This window comes from Sturnus vulgaris, chromosome 31, assembly GCF_052056855.1.
Source record: "Sturnus vulgaris isolate bStuVul1 chromosome 31, bStuVul1.hap1, whole genome shotgun sequence".
NCBI classification, from domain to species: domain Eukaryota; kingdom Metazoa; phylum Chordata; class Aves; order Passeriformes; family Sturnidae; genus Sturnus; species Sturnus vulgaris.
Genome location: NC_142273.1, coordinates 3314521 through 3332007, shown reverse-complemented (window position 1 = coordinate 3332007; position 17487 = coordinate 3314521). Strand labels below are relative to the sequence as shown.

At 66.1% G+C, this 17487-nt stretch overlaps 1 protein-coding gene across 1 annotated transcript; it reads left to right on the top strand.

Moving 5' to 3' along the window:
* The first annotated feature begins 1013 nt into the window (after window positions 1-1013).
* On the top strand, window positions 1014-15854 carry LOC106863859 (CUGBP Elav-like family member 3). The gene is given in 14 exon segments (XM_088180989.1): window positions 1014-1227; window positions 3486-3568; window positions 5618-5666; window positions 7480-7608; window positions 8044-8123; window positions 9448-9591; window positions 10642-10780; window positions 11298-11447; window positions 11527-11592; window positions 12037-12115; window positions 12117-12136; window positions 13332-13475; window positions 14288-14420; window positions 14962-15854. Coding segments are annotated over 13 exon segments (1356 nt in total). The 5' UTR covers window positions 1014-1082; the 3' UTR covers window positions 14416-14420; window positions 14962-15854.
* The last annotated feature ends 1633 nt before the right edge of the window (window positions 15855-17487 follow it).

Below are 17487 nucleotides of genomic sequence, written 5' to 3'. Positions count from 1 at the left end.
GGAGGGGACCCGCGTGGGCGGACACCGGGCCCTCCCCTCCCCCCCCCCCCGCCCCTCCCGCGCGTGCGCGCGGCCCCGCCCCCTCCCCAAAACATCCCCGACCCCCCCCCCCCCCCCCCAACCCCCCCCGGGCCCGGGCGGGGCCGGTACCGGAGCCCGGTGCCAGATCCCGGGGCCCGTCCCGGTGCCGGTCCCGCTGTTGGTGCCGGTTCCCGGTTCCGAGCCCTCCCTCTCCCCTCCCCGTTCTCAGTCCCGCCGTTGTCGCCGCCGCCCGGCGCCCCACAGGCGGTGCCGCTCCCGTTATCCGGTGCCGCTGCTCGGTTGCCGGTCCCCGGGCCCGGTAGCCGGTTCCCAGAGCCCCATCCCCGGTGCCCGGTGCCGGTCTGCGGCTCCCGCTGTTGTCTCCGGTGCCGGTGCCCGGCAGCCAGAACCCCGTGCCCCACAGACGGTGCCGGTGCCCGGTTCCCGGTTCCCGGTGCCGATCCCCGCTTCTCCGTCCCTGGTCCCGCTCCCCAGGCCCCGGTGTCGTCGCCGGTGCCGGTCCCCGGTGCCGCTCTGACATCAGCACCGGGCGGGGCGGGGCGGGGCGGCCCCAACCGGGCAAGAAAAGCCGATCCCGGTGCCGATCCCGGTGCCGGTACCCGGTACCCGGTGCCGCTGCCCCAGCGGGCGGGGGGGCTCGGTCACCACCGGGGCTCTCGGGGACCGGCGGCCGCCGCGGCCGCCATGGACCGAACCGGGCATTGAGCTCCCCCCGCCCCCCGCCCGGTACCGGGACCCTCCCCGAGGCCACCGGGGCGGTACCGGCGGGGCGGGCGCTCGCAGCATCCACCGGGATTTTGGGGAGCAGCACCCGGGAAACGGCCGGGACGCACCGGGAGCGCCGGGAGCGCCGCCCCCCGGGCAGAGCTGCCCCCGCCCCGCCGCGCCCCGTCCCCGGAGCCGAGCCGAGCCCCGGGGCCGCCTCGTCCTTTGTGTGCGCCGGGGCACCGGGCACCGCCGGGAGCACCGGGAGCCGAGCCCGGGCGGTGATAGCGGGGAGCGGGAGCGGCCCCGGGGCCCGGGGACCCCCCGGCGGCCCCATGAAGGAGCCCGACGCCATCAAACTCTTCGTGGGGCAGATCCCGCGGCACCTGGAGGAGAAGGACCTGAAACCGATTTTTGAGCAATTCGGGAAAATCTACGAGCTCACCGTCATCAAGGACAAGTACACCGGCATGCACAAAGGTACCGGAACCGGGAACCGGGAATGGGGAAAGGGAAGGGCCCTGGGCTACGGGAACGGGCAGCGGGAATGAGGCAGGGGCAGCGGGCACGGCCCCTGGCAGCGGGGATGGGTGCGGGGCACGAGCACCGGGACAGCCCCGGGATTCGGCCCCTGGTACCGGGAGCGGCCCCCGGTACCGGGATCAGCCCCAGGATGTGGCCCCTGGTTTTGGGATCAGCCCTCGGTACCGGGATCAGCCCCGGGATTCGGCCCCCGGTACCGGGAGCAGCCCCAGTACCCGGAATGGCCTCGTGATGTGGCTCCCAGTACCAGGAACAGCTCCCGGGATGAGAAACAGCCCCGGGATTTGGCCCTCGGTACCGGGAATGGCCCCAAATAGCGGGATCAGCCCCGGGATACAGCCCCGATACTGGGAACAGCCCCCGGTACCGGGAGCGGCCTTGTGATCTGGCTCCCAGTACCGGGAACAGCCCCGGGTACGGCCCCCGGTACCGGGAATGGCCCCGGGATGTGGCCTCTGGTACCGGGAACAGCCCCCGGTACCGGGAACAGCCCCGTGCCGCGGCCTCCAGCACCAGGAACAGCTCCCGGTACCGGGAACAGCTCCCAGCAGCGGGAATGGCCCCGTGACACAGCCCCGGTACCGGGAACAGCCCCATAAACAGCCCCCGGTACCGGAAATGGCCCCAGGATGTGGCCCCGGGACTGGGAACAGCCCCGGGAATGGGAACAGCCCCACAAACAACCCCCGGTACCGGGAACAGCCGCTGTCACCAGGAGCAGCCCCGTGACACGGCCTGGGGTACCGGGAACAGCCCCACAAACAACCCCCGGTACAACCGAGGGCCCCGGCACCGGGAACAGCCCCCGGTAACTGGAACCACTCCACATCCAACCTCCTGTACTGGGAACAGCCCCACACACGGTACTGGGAACAGGCCCCGGGTACAACCGAGGGCACTGGAACAGCCCCAGGAACAGCCCCAGTACAGCCGAAGGCCTTGAGCAACACCCACAGCTCAAGCTACAGCCACAGGCCCTGGGTACCGGGAACAGCCCCAGGAACAGCCCTGGGCACTGGGAACAGCCCCGGGTACAACCGAGGGTACCAGGAACAGCCCTGGGTACAGCCAGAGGTACCAGGAACAGCCCTGGGTACAGCCAGAGGTACCAGGAACAGCCCCAGGTACAGCCCTGGGCACCAGGAACAGCCACAGCCCCCCCAGCCCAGCCTGGCTACCCCGTTTCAGGGTGTTGTACCCCGGTGCTGGGGGCGGCTGTGGGGTCACGGGGCCGTGCAGGGGTTGTGTCAGGTGTGGGGTGTGGTACTGGGGTGTTGTGTCCGGCTGTTGTGGGGTTGGGTGAGTGCAGGGTGTCATTGTTGGGGTGTTGTTGTTGGGCTGTTGTGTCCAGCTGTGGTGCCAGGCGGGTGCCAGGTGTTGTTTTGGGGTGTCGGGCGGCTGTTAGGGTGTCAGGGTGTTGTTTTGGGTGTTGTTTTGGGGTGTCGGGCGGCTGTTAGGGTGTCAGGGTGTTGTTTTGGGTGTTGTTTTGGGGTGTCAGGGTGTTCTCAGGGTGTTGTTCCGGGGTGTCAGGCGGCTGTTGTGGTGTCACGTGGTCACCCCGTGGGTCCCTGTGAGGGTGACACCGGCTCTGGGTGTTGTTTTGGGGTGTTGTATCCGTCCTGGGGGTGTCACGTGGTCACCCGGTGTGGCCCTGGGGGTGACACCGGCTCTGGGTGTCCCTGGGGGTGGCACAGCCGGCGGTGACAGTGACAGTGACAGTGACAGTGACAGTGACACTGTCCCCAAGGCAGGGACCCCCAAACCCCGAGCGCCGACTGTGCCCCGATGGACACCGGAACTGGGGGGGGTCTCGGGGTCCCCAGGACCCCCCAGGGCAGGAGGGGGGGTCTGACCCCCCCTCCCCCACCCCAGGGATTTTGGGGACCCCTCCCTGTCCCCATCCCCTGGAGGGAGGGGCCCAAAACGGGGGTCTGGGGGCTCTGGGGGGCCTGAAAGTTCTGGGGGGATTTGGGGTCTCTATGGGGGGATTTGGGGTCTCTGGGGTGGGATTTGGGGTCTCTGGGTGGGATTTGGGGTCTCTGGGGGGGATTTGGGGTCTCTGGGGGTTCCGGCTACTTTTGGGGCGCTCCAGACCCTCAGTGTCACCTGGGGCTGGGGGTGGGGACACCCTGGGGGTCCGCCCCGTGTCCCCCCCGCACCCCCTGACCCCTTTTTTTCCCTCCCCTCCCCCCCAGGATGCGCCTTCCTGACCTACTGCGCCCGCGAGTCGGCCCTGAAGGCCCAGAGCGCCCTGCACGAGCAGAAAACCCTCCCGGGGGTGAGTGGGGGGCGTGGGGACCCCCCCCGGGGCACCCCAAAACCCCCCCGTGAGACCCCGAGCCGTGACACCCCAAAAATCACCCATAAAGCCCCCAAAAAATCACCATTAAACCCCAAAAAATCACCCTGAAACCCCAAAAATCACCCATAAACCCTCCAAAAATCACCTGAAACCCCAGAAATAACCCATAAACCCCCCAAAATCACCACTAAGCCCCCTAAAAATCACCCTGAAACCTCCCAAAAATCACCTGAAACCCCAAAAATCGCCCTTAAATCCCCCAAAATTGCCCCTCAGACCCCCAAAATCACCCCTAAACCCCCTAAAAACCACCCAGAAACCCCAAAAGTCACTCTGAGAACTCCCCCAAAAATCACCCCTGAAATCACCCCCACCCCCCTTTTTAGGACCACCCCGGACCCCACTGAGGGGGGGGATTTTGGGGGGATTTTTTGGGGGGGGGGTAGGGGCGCCCCCGAACATCTGTGGGTGTTTAATTAGTGCCGCTAATGAGGGCCTGGCGCTAATGAAGCGCTGCCAGGCGGGCACGGAGACAACAAAGCCCGGGATGGGGGGAGGGGGGGGGGGGGTTTGGGGGGGGGGTCTGGGGGTGCAGGTGCTCCCCACCCCCACCCCCCAATTTATTTTTGGGGGGGGGGGGGTCCCCATCTCCCATTCCCTCCCCCCATCCTGATTTTTGGGGGGGGGTGGGGTTCGAGGTTTCCTGGGGAGGATTTGGGGGGTCCCCGGAGCGGGATGGGGGGAGGGGTCAGTTTTGGGGTCCCTGGGGTGGGGAGGGGGCTCGGGGCTCTCCCCCCCCCCCCCCCCCGTCTCCCCCCGAGGGCTCCGCGCGTGTCCCGCCAGGCCCGGGGGGGATTTGGCTTGGCCGGGATAATCCCGGGATTTGGGGCCGTAAATCCCGGGGGGATTTGGGGAGGGGGGGGTGGGGGGGGGGGATGGGTTTGGGTTTTGGGGGGGGTGGGGGGGGGGGTTGGAGGCGGCTCCCGCACAGCGCTGGGAATTTTGGGGAGGGGGGGGGGGGGGAGGGGGATGAACCCCCCCGAGCTGCGCTGACCCCGGGGGGGGTCCCGGGGTGGTTTGGGGGGGTTGGGGGGGGGGGTTGTGCCCCCCCCCCCCCGCTGGGGCCGGGGCTGATCCGGGGGGGGGGGGGGAGGGGGATTAGGGGGGGATTAACCCGGGGGGGGCATTTCCAGCGCCATCTGGGCCGGGGGGGTTCGGGAGGGTTCGGGGGGGTTCGGGGAGGGTTCGGGGAGGGTTCGGGGGGATTCGGGGGGGTTCGGGGGGGGGCACCTTCGCTTTCGGCAGCGAAAGGAACCGCCCGGGGTCAGCCGGGGATGGACCCGCCCCTCCCCCTAAACACCCCCCCCCCCCCCCGCATCCCAAATTCCCCCCAAATCCCCACAGCCGCCCCTCCCCCACCCCCCCTCTGTTCCCCTGGGGGTTGGGGGGAGGGGCGGGGTCACACCGGGCCTTGGGGGGGGTGGGTGGGGGAGGGGATGGGGGGGTCCCCCCTTCCCCAAATCTCCATCCCCGCCCCTCCCCATCCCCGTCATTGTTTATCGCGAGCGCTGGTGACGTCAGCGGCGTTGCCAGGCAACGGCGATGGGTAAATTGGGGATGAGTGGGCGGTTGCCATGGAGCGGAGCCGGCCGTTGCCATGGCAACCGCGCATCTGCGCCCTCCCCTCCCCCCCCCCCCCCCCCGCCCCTTTCCTCTGGGGGTTCCGGGATGGGGGGGGGGGGTGGGGGAGGGGGTGGGGGAGGGTCCATCCCCCCCTAATTAAGGCGGGGGGGGGGAGGGGGGCTCATTAACGCGGCCCCCCCTCCCCCCCCCCAGGGCAGCGGCTCCCGTTGCCAGGGAACGGGATGCAGGCCCGGCGTTGCCATGGCGACCGGAGCATCTTTGGGGCGTGGGGGGTGGGACCCTCTGAGGGGCGTGGGGGAGGGGCTGGATGGACCATGGGGGGGTCTCGGGGGGGGGGGTCTCTGTGTCCCCAACCCCCCCCCCCTCGTGTTCCCCCCCCAGATGAACCGGCCCATCCAGGTGAAGCCGGCGGACAGTGAGAGCCGAGGAGGTACCGCCCCCCAAAACCCCAAAATCCCCCCAAAAAACCCCCCAAATCCCTCCCCAAATACCCCAAATCAACCTCAAAATCCCTCCCCAAAATCCCCCCAAAAAACCCCCCAAATCCCTCCCCAAATACCCCAAATCAACCCCAAAATCCCTCCCCAAAAACCCCAATATCCCTTCCCAAAATCCCCCCAAAAAACCCCCAAAATCCCTCCCCAAAAACCCCAAAATCCCTCCCCAAAATCCCCCCCAAAAACCCCCAAATCCCTCCCCAAAAACCCCAAATCAACCCCAAAATCCCTCCCCAAAATCCCCCCCAAAAAACCCCAAAATCCCTCCCCAAAAAACCCAAAATCCCCCCAAAAAACCCCAAAATCCCTCCCCCAAATCCCCCCAAATCACCCCCCAAATCCCCCAAAGTCTCCCAACACCTCCATCCCCCCAGCCTCACCCTACCCTTCCCTGTCCCCAAACCCCGGTGTCCCCAAATCACCCCAGGGCCACCCCACATCTGTCCCCATGCCCAGGGTGGCTGTCCCTGGCCCGGGCTGTCCCTCCATGTCCCCGTTCCCAGGAGTTGTCACCCTGTTCCCATCCCCATCCTTCCTGGAGTGTCACACCCCTCTGTGTGGCGCTGTCCCCGTGTCCCGGTGCCACCCGTGGTGTCCCCATGCCGGTGTCCCAGTGCCATCCACGGTGTCCCCTTGCCCGTGTCCCCTGGCAGTGTCCCAGTGCCACCCACCATGTCCAGTGCCCGTGTCCTGGTGCCACACGATGTCCCCATGCCCGTGTCCCCGTGTCTGGTGCCACCCGCTGTCCCCATGCCCGTGTCCCAGTGGCACCTGCAGTGTCCCCATGCCCATGTCCCGGTGCCACCCACGGTGTCCCCATGGCCATGTCCCATGCCTGTGTCCTCATGCCCATGTCCTGGTGTCACACGATGTCCCCATGCCCGTGTCCCCGTGTCCGTGTCCCAGTGGCACCTGCAGTGTCCCCATGCCCATGTCCCGGTGTCACACGGTGTCCCATGCCCGTGTCCCCATGTCCGTGTCCCCGTGTCCGGTGCCACCCGCTGTCCCCGTGCCCGTGTCCCCATGTCCCCATACCCGTGTCCCCGTGTCCCCATGCCCGTGTCCCCATGTCCCCATGTCCCCATGCCCGTGTCCCCATGCCCGTGTCCCCATGCCCGTGTCCCCATGCCCGTGTCCCCGTGTCCCCATGCCCGTGTCCCCAGGCCCGTGTCCCCGTGTCCCCATGCCCGTGTCCCCGTGCCCGTGTCCCCATGCCCGTGTCCCCGTGTCCCCGTGCCCGTGTCCCCATGTCCGTGTCCCCATGTCCGTGTCCCCATGTCCGTGTCCCCGTGTCCGTGTCCCCATGCCCGTGTCCCCATGCCCGTGTCCCCATGCCCGTGTCCCCGTGTCCCCATGCCCGTGTCCCCATGCCCGTGTCCCCGTGCCCGTGTCCCCAGGCCCGTGTCCCCGTGTCCCCATGCCCGTGTCCCCGTGCCCGTGTCCCCATGCCCGTGTCCCCGTGTCCCCGTGCCCGTGTCCCCATGTCCGTGTCCCCATGTCCGTGTCCCCGTGTCCGTGTCCCCATACCCGTGTCCCCATGTCCGTGTCCCCGTGCCCGTGTCCCCATGCCCGTGTCCCCATGCCCGTGTCCCCATGTCCCCATGCCCGTGTCCCCATGTCCCCGTGTCCCCATGTCCCCATGCCCGTGTCCCCATGCCCGTGTCCCCATGCCCGTGTCCCCATGCCCGTGTCCCCGTGTCCCCATGTCCCCGTGCCCGTGCCCGGTGCCACCCGCTGTCCCCGCAGAGGACCGGAAGCTGTTCGTGGGGATGCTCAGCAAGCAGCAGGCGGACGAGGACGTGCGGAAAATGTTCGAGCCCTTCGGCACCATCGACGAGTGCACGGTGCTGCGGGGCCCGGACGGCACCAGCAAAGGTGGGACACGGGGACACCCCGAGGTGTCACCGCAGGGCCCTTGTCACCTGGGGACACCCCGAGGTGTCACCGCAGGGCCCTTGTCACCTGGGGACACCCCGAGATGTCACCGCAGGGCTCCATGGGGGGTCCCCCCGGGGTCCCCAGGGTGGGCAGGGGGAGATCAGCAGGGCAGGGATGGGGTTTGGAGGGAACACGGCAGGGATGGGGTTAATGGGGTCACTGGAGCTGGGGACATTGGGGACATCGGGGACATTGGGGTCACTGGAGGGGTCCATGGGGTGATGGGGGTGGAGAGGGTGCTGTGGGACCCCCCTGGAGCTGCCACGGGGCCGATGTCCCAAATGTCCCAAATGCCTCTGATGTCCCCAATGTCCCCGATGTCCCTGATGTCCCCAATGTCCCCAATGTCCCCGATGTCCCCAATGTCCCCAGGCTGCGCCTTCGTCAAGTTCCAGAGCCACGCAGAGGCCCAGGCCGCCATCGCCGCCCTGCACGGGAGCCGCACGCTGCCGGTAGGGACCGTCCTGGGCGCTGTCACCTGTGGTGTCACCTTCGTCACCTTCATCACCTTCATCACCCCATCACCATCCTCAGCATCATCACCCCCTGCGCTGACACCTCCAGCATCCTCGTCATTGTCCCCTTCATTGTCCCCTTCATTGTCCCCTTTGTCATCCCCTTCATTGTCCTCGTCATTGTCATCTTCATCATCCTCTTCCTGTCCTTTGTCATCCCTTTATCATTCTCCTCATCATCCCCACCCATCCCCACCCATCCCCACCATCCTCTTCATCATCCCATCATCATCCTCACCATCACCCCACCATCATCCCCATCATCATCCCACCATCATCCCACCATCATCATCCTCACCATCACCCCACCATCATCCCCTTCATCATCCTCACCACTGTCCCCACCATCCTCCTCATCCTCATCTTCTTCATCCCCTCCCTTGTCACCTCCACCATCCTCCTCACCCATCACAACCCAACCATCACCGCTCCCACCCGTGACCCTAAATGACCGCGAGTGACCACGAGTGACCGCGAGTGACCACGAGTGACCGTGACCATGACCACGAGTGACCACGAGTGACCACGAGTGACCGTGAGTGACCATGACCACGAGTGACCATGAGTGACCACCAGTGACTGTGAGTGACCGTGAGTGACCACAATGACCGCAGTGACCGCAGTGACCATGAGTGACCGCACTGGCCGCAGTGACCGCAGTGGCCGCAGTGACCATGAGTGACCGCAGTGACCGCAGTGGCCGCAGTGACCATGGGTGGCCGCAGTGACCGCGGTGACCGCAGTGACCATGAGTGACCACAGTGACCACAGTGACCGCGGTGACCGCAGTGACCGCAGTGGCCGCAGTGACCGCGGTGACTGCAGTGACCGCAGTGACCGCAGTGGCCGCAGTGGCCGCAGTGACCGCGGTGACTGCAGTGACCGCAGTGGCCGCAGTGACCGCGGTGACTGCAGTGACCGCAGTGACCGCAGTGGCCGCAGTGGCCGCAGTGACCGCAGTGACCGCAGTGACCGCAGTGGCCGCAGTGACCGCGGTGACTGCAGTGACCGCAGTGGCCGCAGTGACCGCAGTGACCATGAGTGGCCGCAGTGACCGCAGTGGCCGCAGTGGCCGCAGTGACCGCAGTGACCATGGGTGGCCGCAGTGACCGCGGTGACCGCAGTGACCGCAGTGACCGCAGTGACCATGGGTGGCCGCAGTGACCGCGGTGACCGCAGTGACCGCAGTGACCGCAGTGACCGCAGTGACCGCAGTGACCATGAGTGACCGCAGTGACCGCGGTGGCCGCTGTGTCCCCAGGGAGCCTCGTCCAGCCTGGTGGTGAAGTTCGCGGACACGGAGAAGGAGCGGGGGCTGCGGCGGATGCAGCAGGTGGCGACTCAGCTGGGAATGTTCAGCCCCATCGCCCTCCAGTTCGGAGCCTACAGCGCCTACACGCAGGCGGTACGGGACACTGGGGACACTGGGGACACTGGGGACACTGGGGACACTGGGGACACTGGGGACACTGGGAGGGACTGGGGACACTGGGGAGACTGGGGACACTGGGAGCACTGGGGACACTGGGGACACTGGGGACACTGGGAGCACTGGGAGGGACTGGGGACACTGGGGACACTGGGGACAATGGGGACACTGGGGACACTGGGGGCACTGGGGACACTGGGAGGGACTGGGGACACTGGGGACACTGTGAGGGACTGGGGACACTGGGAGGGACTGGGGGCACTGGGGACACTGGGGACACTGGGGACACTGGGGACACTGGGAGGGACTGGGGACACTGGGGACACTGGGGACACTGGGAGGGACTGGGGGCACTGGGGAGACTGGGAGGGACTGGGGACACTGGGGACACTGGGGACACTGGGGACACTGGGGACACTGGGAGGGACTGGGGACACTGGGGACACTGGGGACACTGGGAGGGACTGGGGGCACTGGGGAGACTGGGAGGGACTGGGGACACTGGGGACACTGGGGACATGGGGACACTGGGAGGGACTGGGGACACTGGGGACACTGGGGCACTGGGGACACTGGGAGGGACTGGGGGCACTGGGGCATTGGGGGCACTGGGGACACTGGGGACAATGGGGGCACTGGGGACACTGGGGACACTGGGAGGGACTGGGAGCACTGGGAGGATCAAGGGGAAGGGGATGGGACCCCCCCAAAATCCAGCCTGAGGTGTTTGGGATGGTAGCTGTGGGGTGTTGGGGGATGGGAGGGGATGGGCACTGGGGTGACACCCATGGGGAGGTGACAGTCCCAAATCCTGTGATGGGACATCCAGGGCAGGCTGTGACCCCAGGGTTGGTGGCACTGGGGTGACACCCATGGGGAGATGTGACACTGGGGTGACACCCATGGGGCCATGCTGTCCCATGTCCCAGGGTTGGGGGCGGTGGTGGCGCTGGGGGCGGCGGTGGCCGCGGTGGTGGCCGCGGTGGTGGCCGCGGTGGCCGCGCGGTGCCAGGCGTGTCCCCACAGCTGATGCAGCAGCAGGCGGCCCTGGTGGCCGCGCACTCGGCCTACCTCAGCCCCATGGCCACCATGGCCGTGCAGATGCAGCACATGGGCACGGTCAACCCCAACGGGCTCATCGCCACCCCCCTGCCACCCTCCTCAGGTAACGGCCACAGCGGCGACACGGGGAGAGGGGGGACAGGGGGGACAGGGAGGATGAGGGGACAGCGGGGACAGGGGGGACCGAGGAGAGGGGATGGGGGACATTGGGATGGGGACACTGGGGACGGGGGGCACTGGGAGTGGGACACGGGAATGGGGGACACCAGGGGTGGGGGACAGTGGGGAGGGACACCTGGGATGACAAACAGTGGAGTTGGGGACATCTGGGTGCAGTGGGGACACCGTGGATGGGACAGCAGGGGAGGGGGACATGGGGACACCGGGAATGGGGGACACGTGAGGAGATGTGGGGGTGTGGTGGCACCCGGGAATTTGGGGGGCCCCAGGGGTGGGATGGGGACACCAAGGATGGGACAGGGACACTCAACCACCACTGGCTGGGCCCTCCAGGGTCACGGTCGCGGTGTCCCCGCGGTGTCCCGGGTCTGTCCCCGCCGTGTCCCCGCGGTGTCCCCGCCGTGTCCCCGCCGTGACCGTGTTGTCCCCGCTGTCCCCAGGAACCAGCACGCCCCCGGCCATGGCGGCCACCCCCGTCCCGGCCATCGCGGCCCCGCTGAGCGTCAATGGCTACAGCCCCGTGCCCGCGCAGCCCGCGGGACCCCCCGCCCCCGACGCCGTCTACGCCGGGGGGGTCCCCCCCTTCCCAGGTGCCCCCCGACCCCCCCCCACCCCCCCAGCCCCCCGAGCCCCCCCCGGGCCCCCCCCTAACCCCCCCTGTGCCCCCAGCCCAGAGCCCCGCGGCCCCCGGGGACCCCCTGCAGCAGGCGTACGCTGGCATGCAGCACTATACTGGTGCGTACTGGGAGGCACTGGGACGGGCTGGGAGGGGGTGGGGGGCACTGGGGGGGCACTGGGAGGGGCTGGGAGGGGGTGGGGGGCACTGGGGGGACACTGGGAGGGGGTTGGGGGGTACTGGGGGGGCACTGGGAGGGGTTTGTGTGGTACTGGGGGGCACTGGGAGGGCATGGGGGTACCGGGGGCACTGGGAGGGGGTTGGGGGGTACTGGGGGGACACTGGGAGGGCACTGGGGGAAACTGGGAGGACTGAGAAGGGCAGTGGGGGAGCTTTGATGGGACTGGGGGTCACTGGGAGAGACTGGGGGGAACTGGGGGTGTGTTGTGGGGTACTGGATGGCACTGGGGTGGCACTGGGGTGGCACTGGGGTGGCACTGGGGTGGCACTGGGGTGGCACTGGGGTGGCACTGGGGTGACCCCCGTGCCCCCCGTGCCCCCAGCCGCGTACCCGGCCGCCTATGGGCTGGTCAGCCCGGCCTTCGCCCCCCCGGGACCCCTGCTCGCCCCCCCGCCCCCCCCCGCAGCAGCAGCAGCGCGAAGGTGAGACCCCCCCTGGGACCCCCAAAAACCAAGGGACCCCCTAAAACCCCGAGACCCCCCCTGGGACCCCCCCAAAAACCAAGGGACCCCCTAAAACCCCGAGACCCCCCCTGGGACCCCCCCAAAAACCAAGGGACCCCCTAAAACCCCCCGGGGAGCCCCCCCAAAACCTCCCAGGACCTCCGAGACCTCTGCGGACTCCCCAAAACCCCCCGAACTCCCCCCCCCCAAACCCCTCGAGACCCCCCTGGGATCCCCCAAAATGTCCCAGGACCCCCGAGACCAACCCCAGGACTCCCCCCGGGACCCCCGGAACATCCCAGGACCTTCCCGGCCTCCCCCCTGGACCCCCCCGAACCTCCCCCATGGGATCCCCAGACCCCTCCAAACCCCAAGAATTTGGGGTGTCATGGGGGGGGGGTGAGGATCCCGTGGGTGTGTCTGGGGCCGTGTTTGGGGTCACTGGGACAGCTTTGGGGTCAGAGGGGTCCTGGGTCCCGTTTTGGATTCACAGCTCCAGTTTTGGGCTCCTGGGCCTTGGTTTGGGTTCACAGATCTGGTTTTGGGGTCCAGCTCCAAATTTGGGGTGCCGTGCCGGTTCTGGGGTCCCGTGCCGATTTTGGGGTCCTGGACAGGTTTTGGGGTGCCGGGCAGGTTTTGAGTGCCAGCCCCGGTTTTGGAGTGCCGGGCTGGTTTTGGGTCCTGGGCAGGTTTGGGGTGCCAGCCCCGTTTTTGGGGTGCCATCCCTGTTTTTGGGGTGCCATCCCCGTTTTTTGGGGTGCCATCCCTGTTTTTGGGGTGCCGTGCCCGTTTTTTGTGGTGCCGTCCCCGGTTTGGGGTGCCATCCCCGTTTTTTGGGGTGCCATCCCCGTTTTTGGGGTGCCATCCCCGTTTTTGGGGTGCCGTGCCCGTTTTTTGGGGTGCCGTGCCGGTTGTGGGGTGCCGTGCCCGGTTGTGGGGTGCCGTGCCCGGTTTTGGGGTGCCATCCCCGTTTTTGGGGTGCCGTCCCCTGTTTTGGGGTGCCGTGCCCGTTTTTTGGGGTGCCGTGCCCGGTTTTGGGGTGCCATACCCGTTTTTTGGGGTGCCGTGCCCGTTTTTGGGGTGCCGTGCCCGGTTGTGGGGTGCCATCCCCGGTTTTGGGGTGCCGTGCCGGTTGTGGGGACGCTGTCCCAGGTGTGACCCGCTCCCTCCGCAGGCCCCGAGGGCTGTAACATCTTCATCTACCACCTGCCCCAGGAGTTCGCCGACACCGAGATCCTGCAGATGTTCCTCCCCTTCGGCAACGTCATCTCCGCCAAGGTCTTCGTGGACAGGGCCACCAACCAGAGCAAGTGCTTCGGTAGGGACACGGGGACACGGGGACACGGGGACATTGGGGACAATGGGGACAATGGGGGCAATGGGGACAATGGGGACATTGGGGACACGGGGACACGGGGACAATGGGGATAATGGGGACAATGGGGACAATGGGGACACGGGGACAATGGGGACAATGGGGATAATGGGGACAATGGGGACACGGGGACAATGGGGATAATGGGGACAATGGGGACAATGGGGACATGGGGACATTGGGGATAATGGGGACATCAGGGGTAATGGGGACATTGGGGACATTGAAGATAATGGGGACACTGGGAACATTGGGGACAATGGGGACACTGGGGACAATGGGGACACTGGGGATAATGGGGACATTGAGGATAATGGGGACATCAGGGACATCAGGGGTTATGGGGATGTTGGGGACATTGGGGACATCAGGGACATCAGGGATAATGGGATATGGAATGGGGGATATGGGGACACTGGGACATTGGGAATATTGGGAATAGGGGGACACGGAGATATTGGGGACATTGAGGATATTGGGGACATTGGGGACATTGGGGTATGGGATAGGGGATGTGGGAAATGGGGATATGGGGGGACAAGGAGGGACAGCAAGGACGGGGGTGGCAGTGCCATGATCAGCACTTGGTGACATCATGGCCGGGGACACCATTACCTGATGTTCCCAATGTCCCCAATGTCCCCAATGTCCCCATTGTCCCCAATGTCCCCAATGTCCCCAATGTCCCCTCTGTCCCCAATGTCCCCAATGTCCCCTCTGTCCCCAATGTCCCCAATGTCCCCTCTGTCCCCCAGGCTTCGTGAGCTTTGACAACCCCGCGAGCGCCCAGGCCGCCATCCAGGCCATGAACGGTTTCCAGATCGGGATGAAGCGGCTCAAGGTGCAGCTCAAGAGGCCCAAAGACGCCAACCGGCCCTACTGAGCCTGGTGAGACCCCCGGGACCCCCGGGACCCCCGGGACATCGCTGGGACAGCCCTGGGACACCTGGGGACACACCTGGGACATCACTGGGACCCCCAGGACATCACTGGGACATCACTGGGACATCACTGGGACATCACTGGGACATCACTGGGGCAGCCGTGGGACACCTGGGGACACACCTGGGACATCACTGGGACACCTGGGGACACCTGGGGACAGCCCTGGGACAGCCCTGGGACCCCCAGGACATCACTGGGACATTACTGGGGCAGCCGTGGGACACCTGGGGACACACCTGGGACATCACTGGGACAGCCCTGGGACACCTGGGGACACACCTGAGACCCCCAGGACCCCCCCTGGACACCCTGGGACCTCCAGAACCCCCTGGGACACTCTGGAGCTCCCCAGGCTGGGGTGTCCCCCACTGGGATTTGGGGTGTCCCCCACTGGGATTTGGGGTGTCCCAGGGTTCTGGGGGTGCTGGGAGTGCCCCCCAAACTCTGTTTAACCCCTCCCCATCCCCCAATTTTCCCTCCCCAGGTCCGGAGGCTCCGGAGCAGCACCTTTGGGTGCCCCCCACCCCCCACCATTGCAGAGCAGCCCCCCCCAAACCCCAGCGGTGCCCGGGGGGGGCTCGGTCCTGCTGGGGGGGGCTCCAGACCCCCCCACGCTCAGGAAGGACGGACCCCCCCTGCAGGCCCCACCGACCCCCCCAGTCCATCCCAGTCCAGCCCAGTCCAGCCCAGTCCAGGGTGCCAGCGCCCCCCCGCCCCCAGCAGCCCCACTCTGTTTTTGGGGGGGGGGTCGTGCCCACCCTGGGGGGTCCCCAAAAGGACACCCCCCCCCCTCATTTCTCCCCCCCCCGGGACCCTTCTTGGGGCTTTTCTCAGCAAACAGGACCAAAAGCAGCTCCAAACCGGGGGGGTCACGGGGGGGTCCTGGGGGTCTTTGGGGGGTCCCTGGGGGTCCCAAAGGAGGGGACACGGCCCCTCCCCCCCCCCCCCCAAAAATCCCCCCGGGGGTGCAGCGGGACCCCAACACTGCCACTGCCACCCGCTCCACCCCCACCCTGCCTCAGTTTCCCCTCAGGATGGGCTGGGACTGGGATAAACTGGGAATGGGATAAACTGGGACTGGGATGTTCCATTACTGGGATAAACTGGTACTGGGATGGACTGGCATTGGGATAAACTGATACTGGGATGGATTGGTTCTGGGTTTAGACTGGTACTGGGATGGACTGGTCCATTACTGGGATGGACTGGTACTGGAATGAACAGGTTCTGGGATGGACCAGTACTGCCATTGGTACTGGGATGGACTGGTACTGGGATGGGCTAAGAATGAGATGGATTGGTACTGGGATAAACTGGTACTGGGATAAACTGGTACTGGGATGGACTGGCATCGGGATAAACTGATACTGGGACGGACTGGTCCACTACTGGAATGCTCCATTACTGGGATGGACTGGTACTGGGATGATCCAACACCAGGATGTTCCAGCATGGGAATGCTCCAGCACCGGGATGGTCCCACAGCAGGAAAACCCCACAACAGGAAAATCCCACAACAGAAAAACCCCACAACAGGAAAATCCCACAACAGGAAAATCCCACAGCAGGAAAATCCCACAGCAGGAAAATCCCACAACAGGAAAATCCCACAACAGGAAAATCCCACAACAGGAAAACCCCACAACAGGAAAATCCCACAGCAGGAAAATCCCACAACAGGAAAATCCCACAGGAGGAAAACCCCACAGCAGGAAAATCCCACAGCAGGAAAATCCCACAGCAGGAAAACCCCACAGCAGGAAAATCCCACAGCAGGAAAATCCCACAGCAGGAAAATCCCACAGCAGGAAAATCCCACAGCAGGAAAATCCCACAGGAGGAAAATCCCACAGCAGGAAATCCCACAACAGGAAAATCCCACAACAGGAAAATCCCACAACAGGAAAACCCCACAACAGGAAATCCCACAGCAGGAAAACCCCACAGCAGGAAAATCCCACAACAGGAAAATCCCACAACAGGAAAACCCCACAACAGGAAAATCCCACAACAGGAAATCCCACATCGGGATGCTCGGATATGGGAACGCTCCAGTACCGGGATACCCCACACTGGGATGCTCCAGGTCTGGGATGCTCCAGGTCTGGGATGCTCCAAGACCAGAGGGATCCAGTTCCAGAATGTTCCAACACTCCAGAAGGTTCCATCAGACGCTCCAGCATTGGAACGATCCCATCCCGGAATTCCCAGACTGTGACAACGCTTCAGCACCGGAATGTCCTGACCCGGGACGGCCCCGGTTTGGGACGGCCCCGGTTTGGGATGGCCCCGGTTTGGGATGGTCCCGGTTTGGGATGGTCCCGGTTTGGGACGGCCCCGGTTTGGGATGGTCCCGGTTTGGGATGGTCCCGGTTTGGGACGGCCCCGGTTTGGGATGGCCCCGGTTTGGGATGGTCCCGGTTTGGGATGGTCCCGGTTTGGGATGGTCCCGGTTTGGGATGGCCCCGGTTTGGGATGGTCCCGGTTTGGGATGGTCCCGGTTTGGGATGGCCCCGGTTTGGGATGGTCCCGGTTTGGGATGGCCCCGGTTTGGGATGGCCCCACCAGGATCTGGGCACGGAGCGGCCGATCCCGGGAATTCCTGGGAATTCCAAACCCCCCAAAATCTGGGGGACAGCGGGAACAGCTGGAGTGGGGACACGGGGACACGGACAGGGACACACGGACACACGGACACTGTGACACACGGACACACGGACACACGGACACACGGACACACGGACAGGGACACACGGACACACGGACACGGACACACGGACACACGGACACGCGGACACACGGACACGGACACGCGGCTCCAGCTCTGCCCAGCCCCAAATCCCAAATCCCAAACAATCCCAAACCCGGGGGTGCCGCCCCCCACCAGCCAAACCGGGGCCAGAGCCCCCCCAGCGCCCCCAAACTGGGACAGCGCCCCCAAACTGGGACAGCGCCCCCCAAACCAGTGCCCCCCAAACTGGGACAGCCCCCCCAAACTGGGACAGCGCCC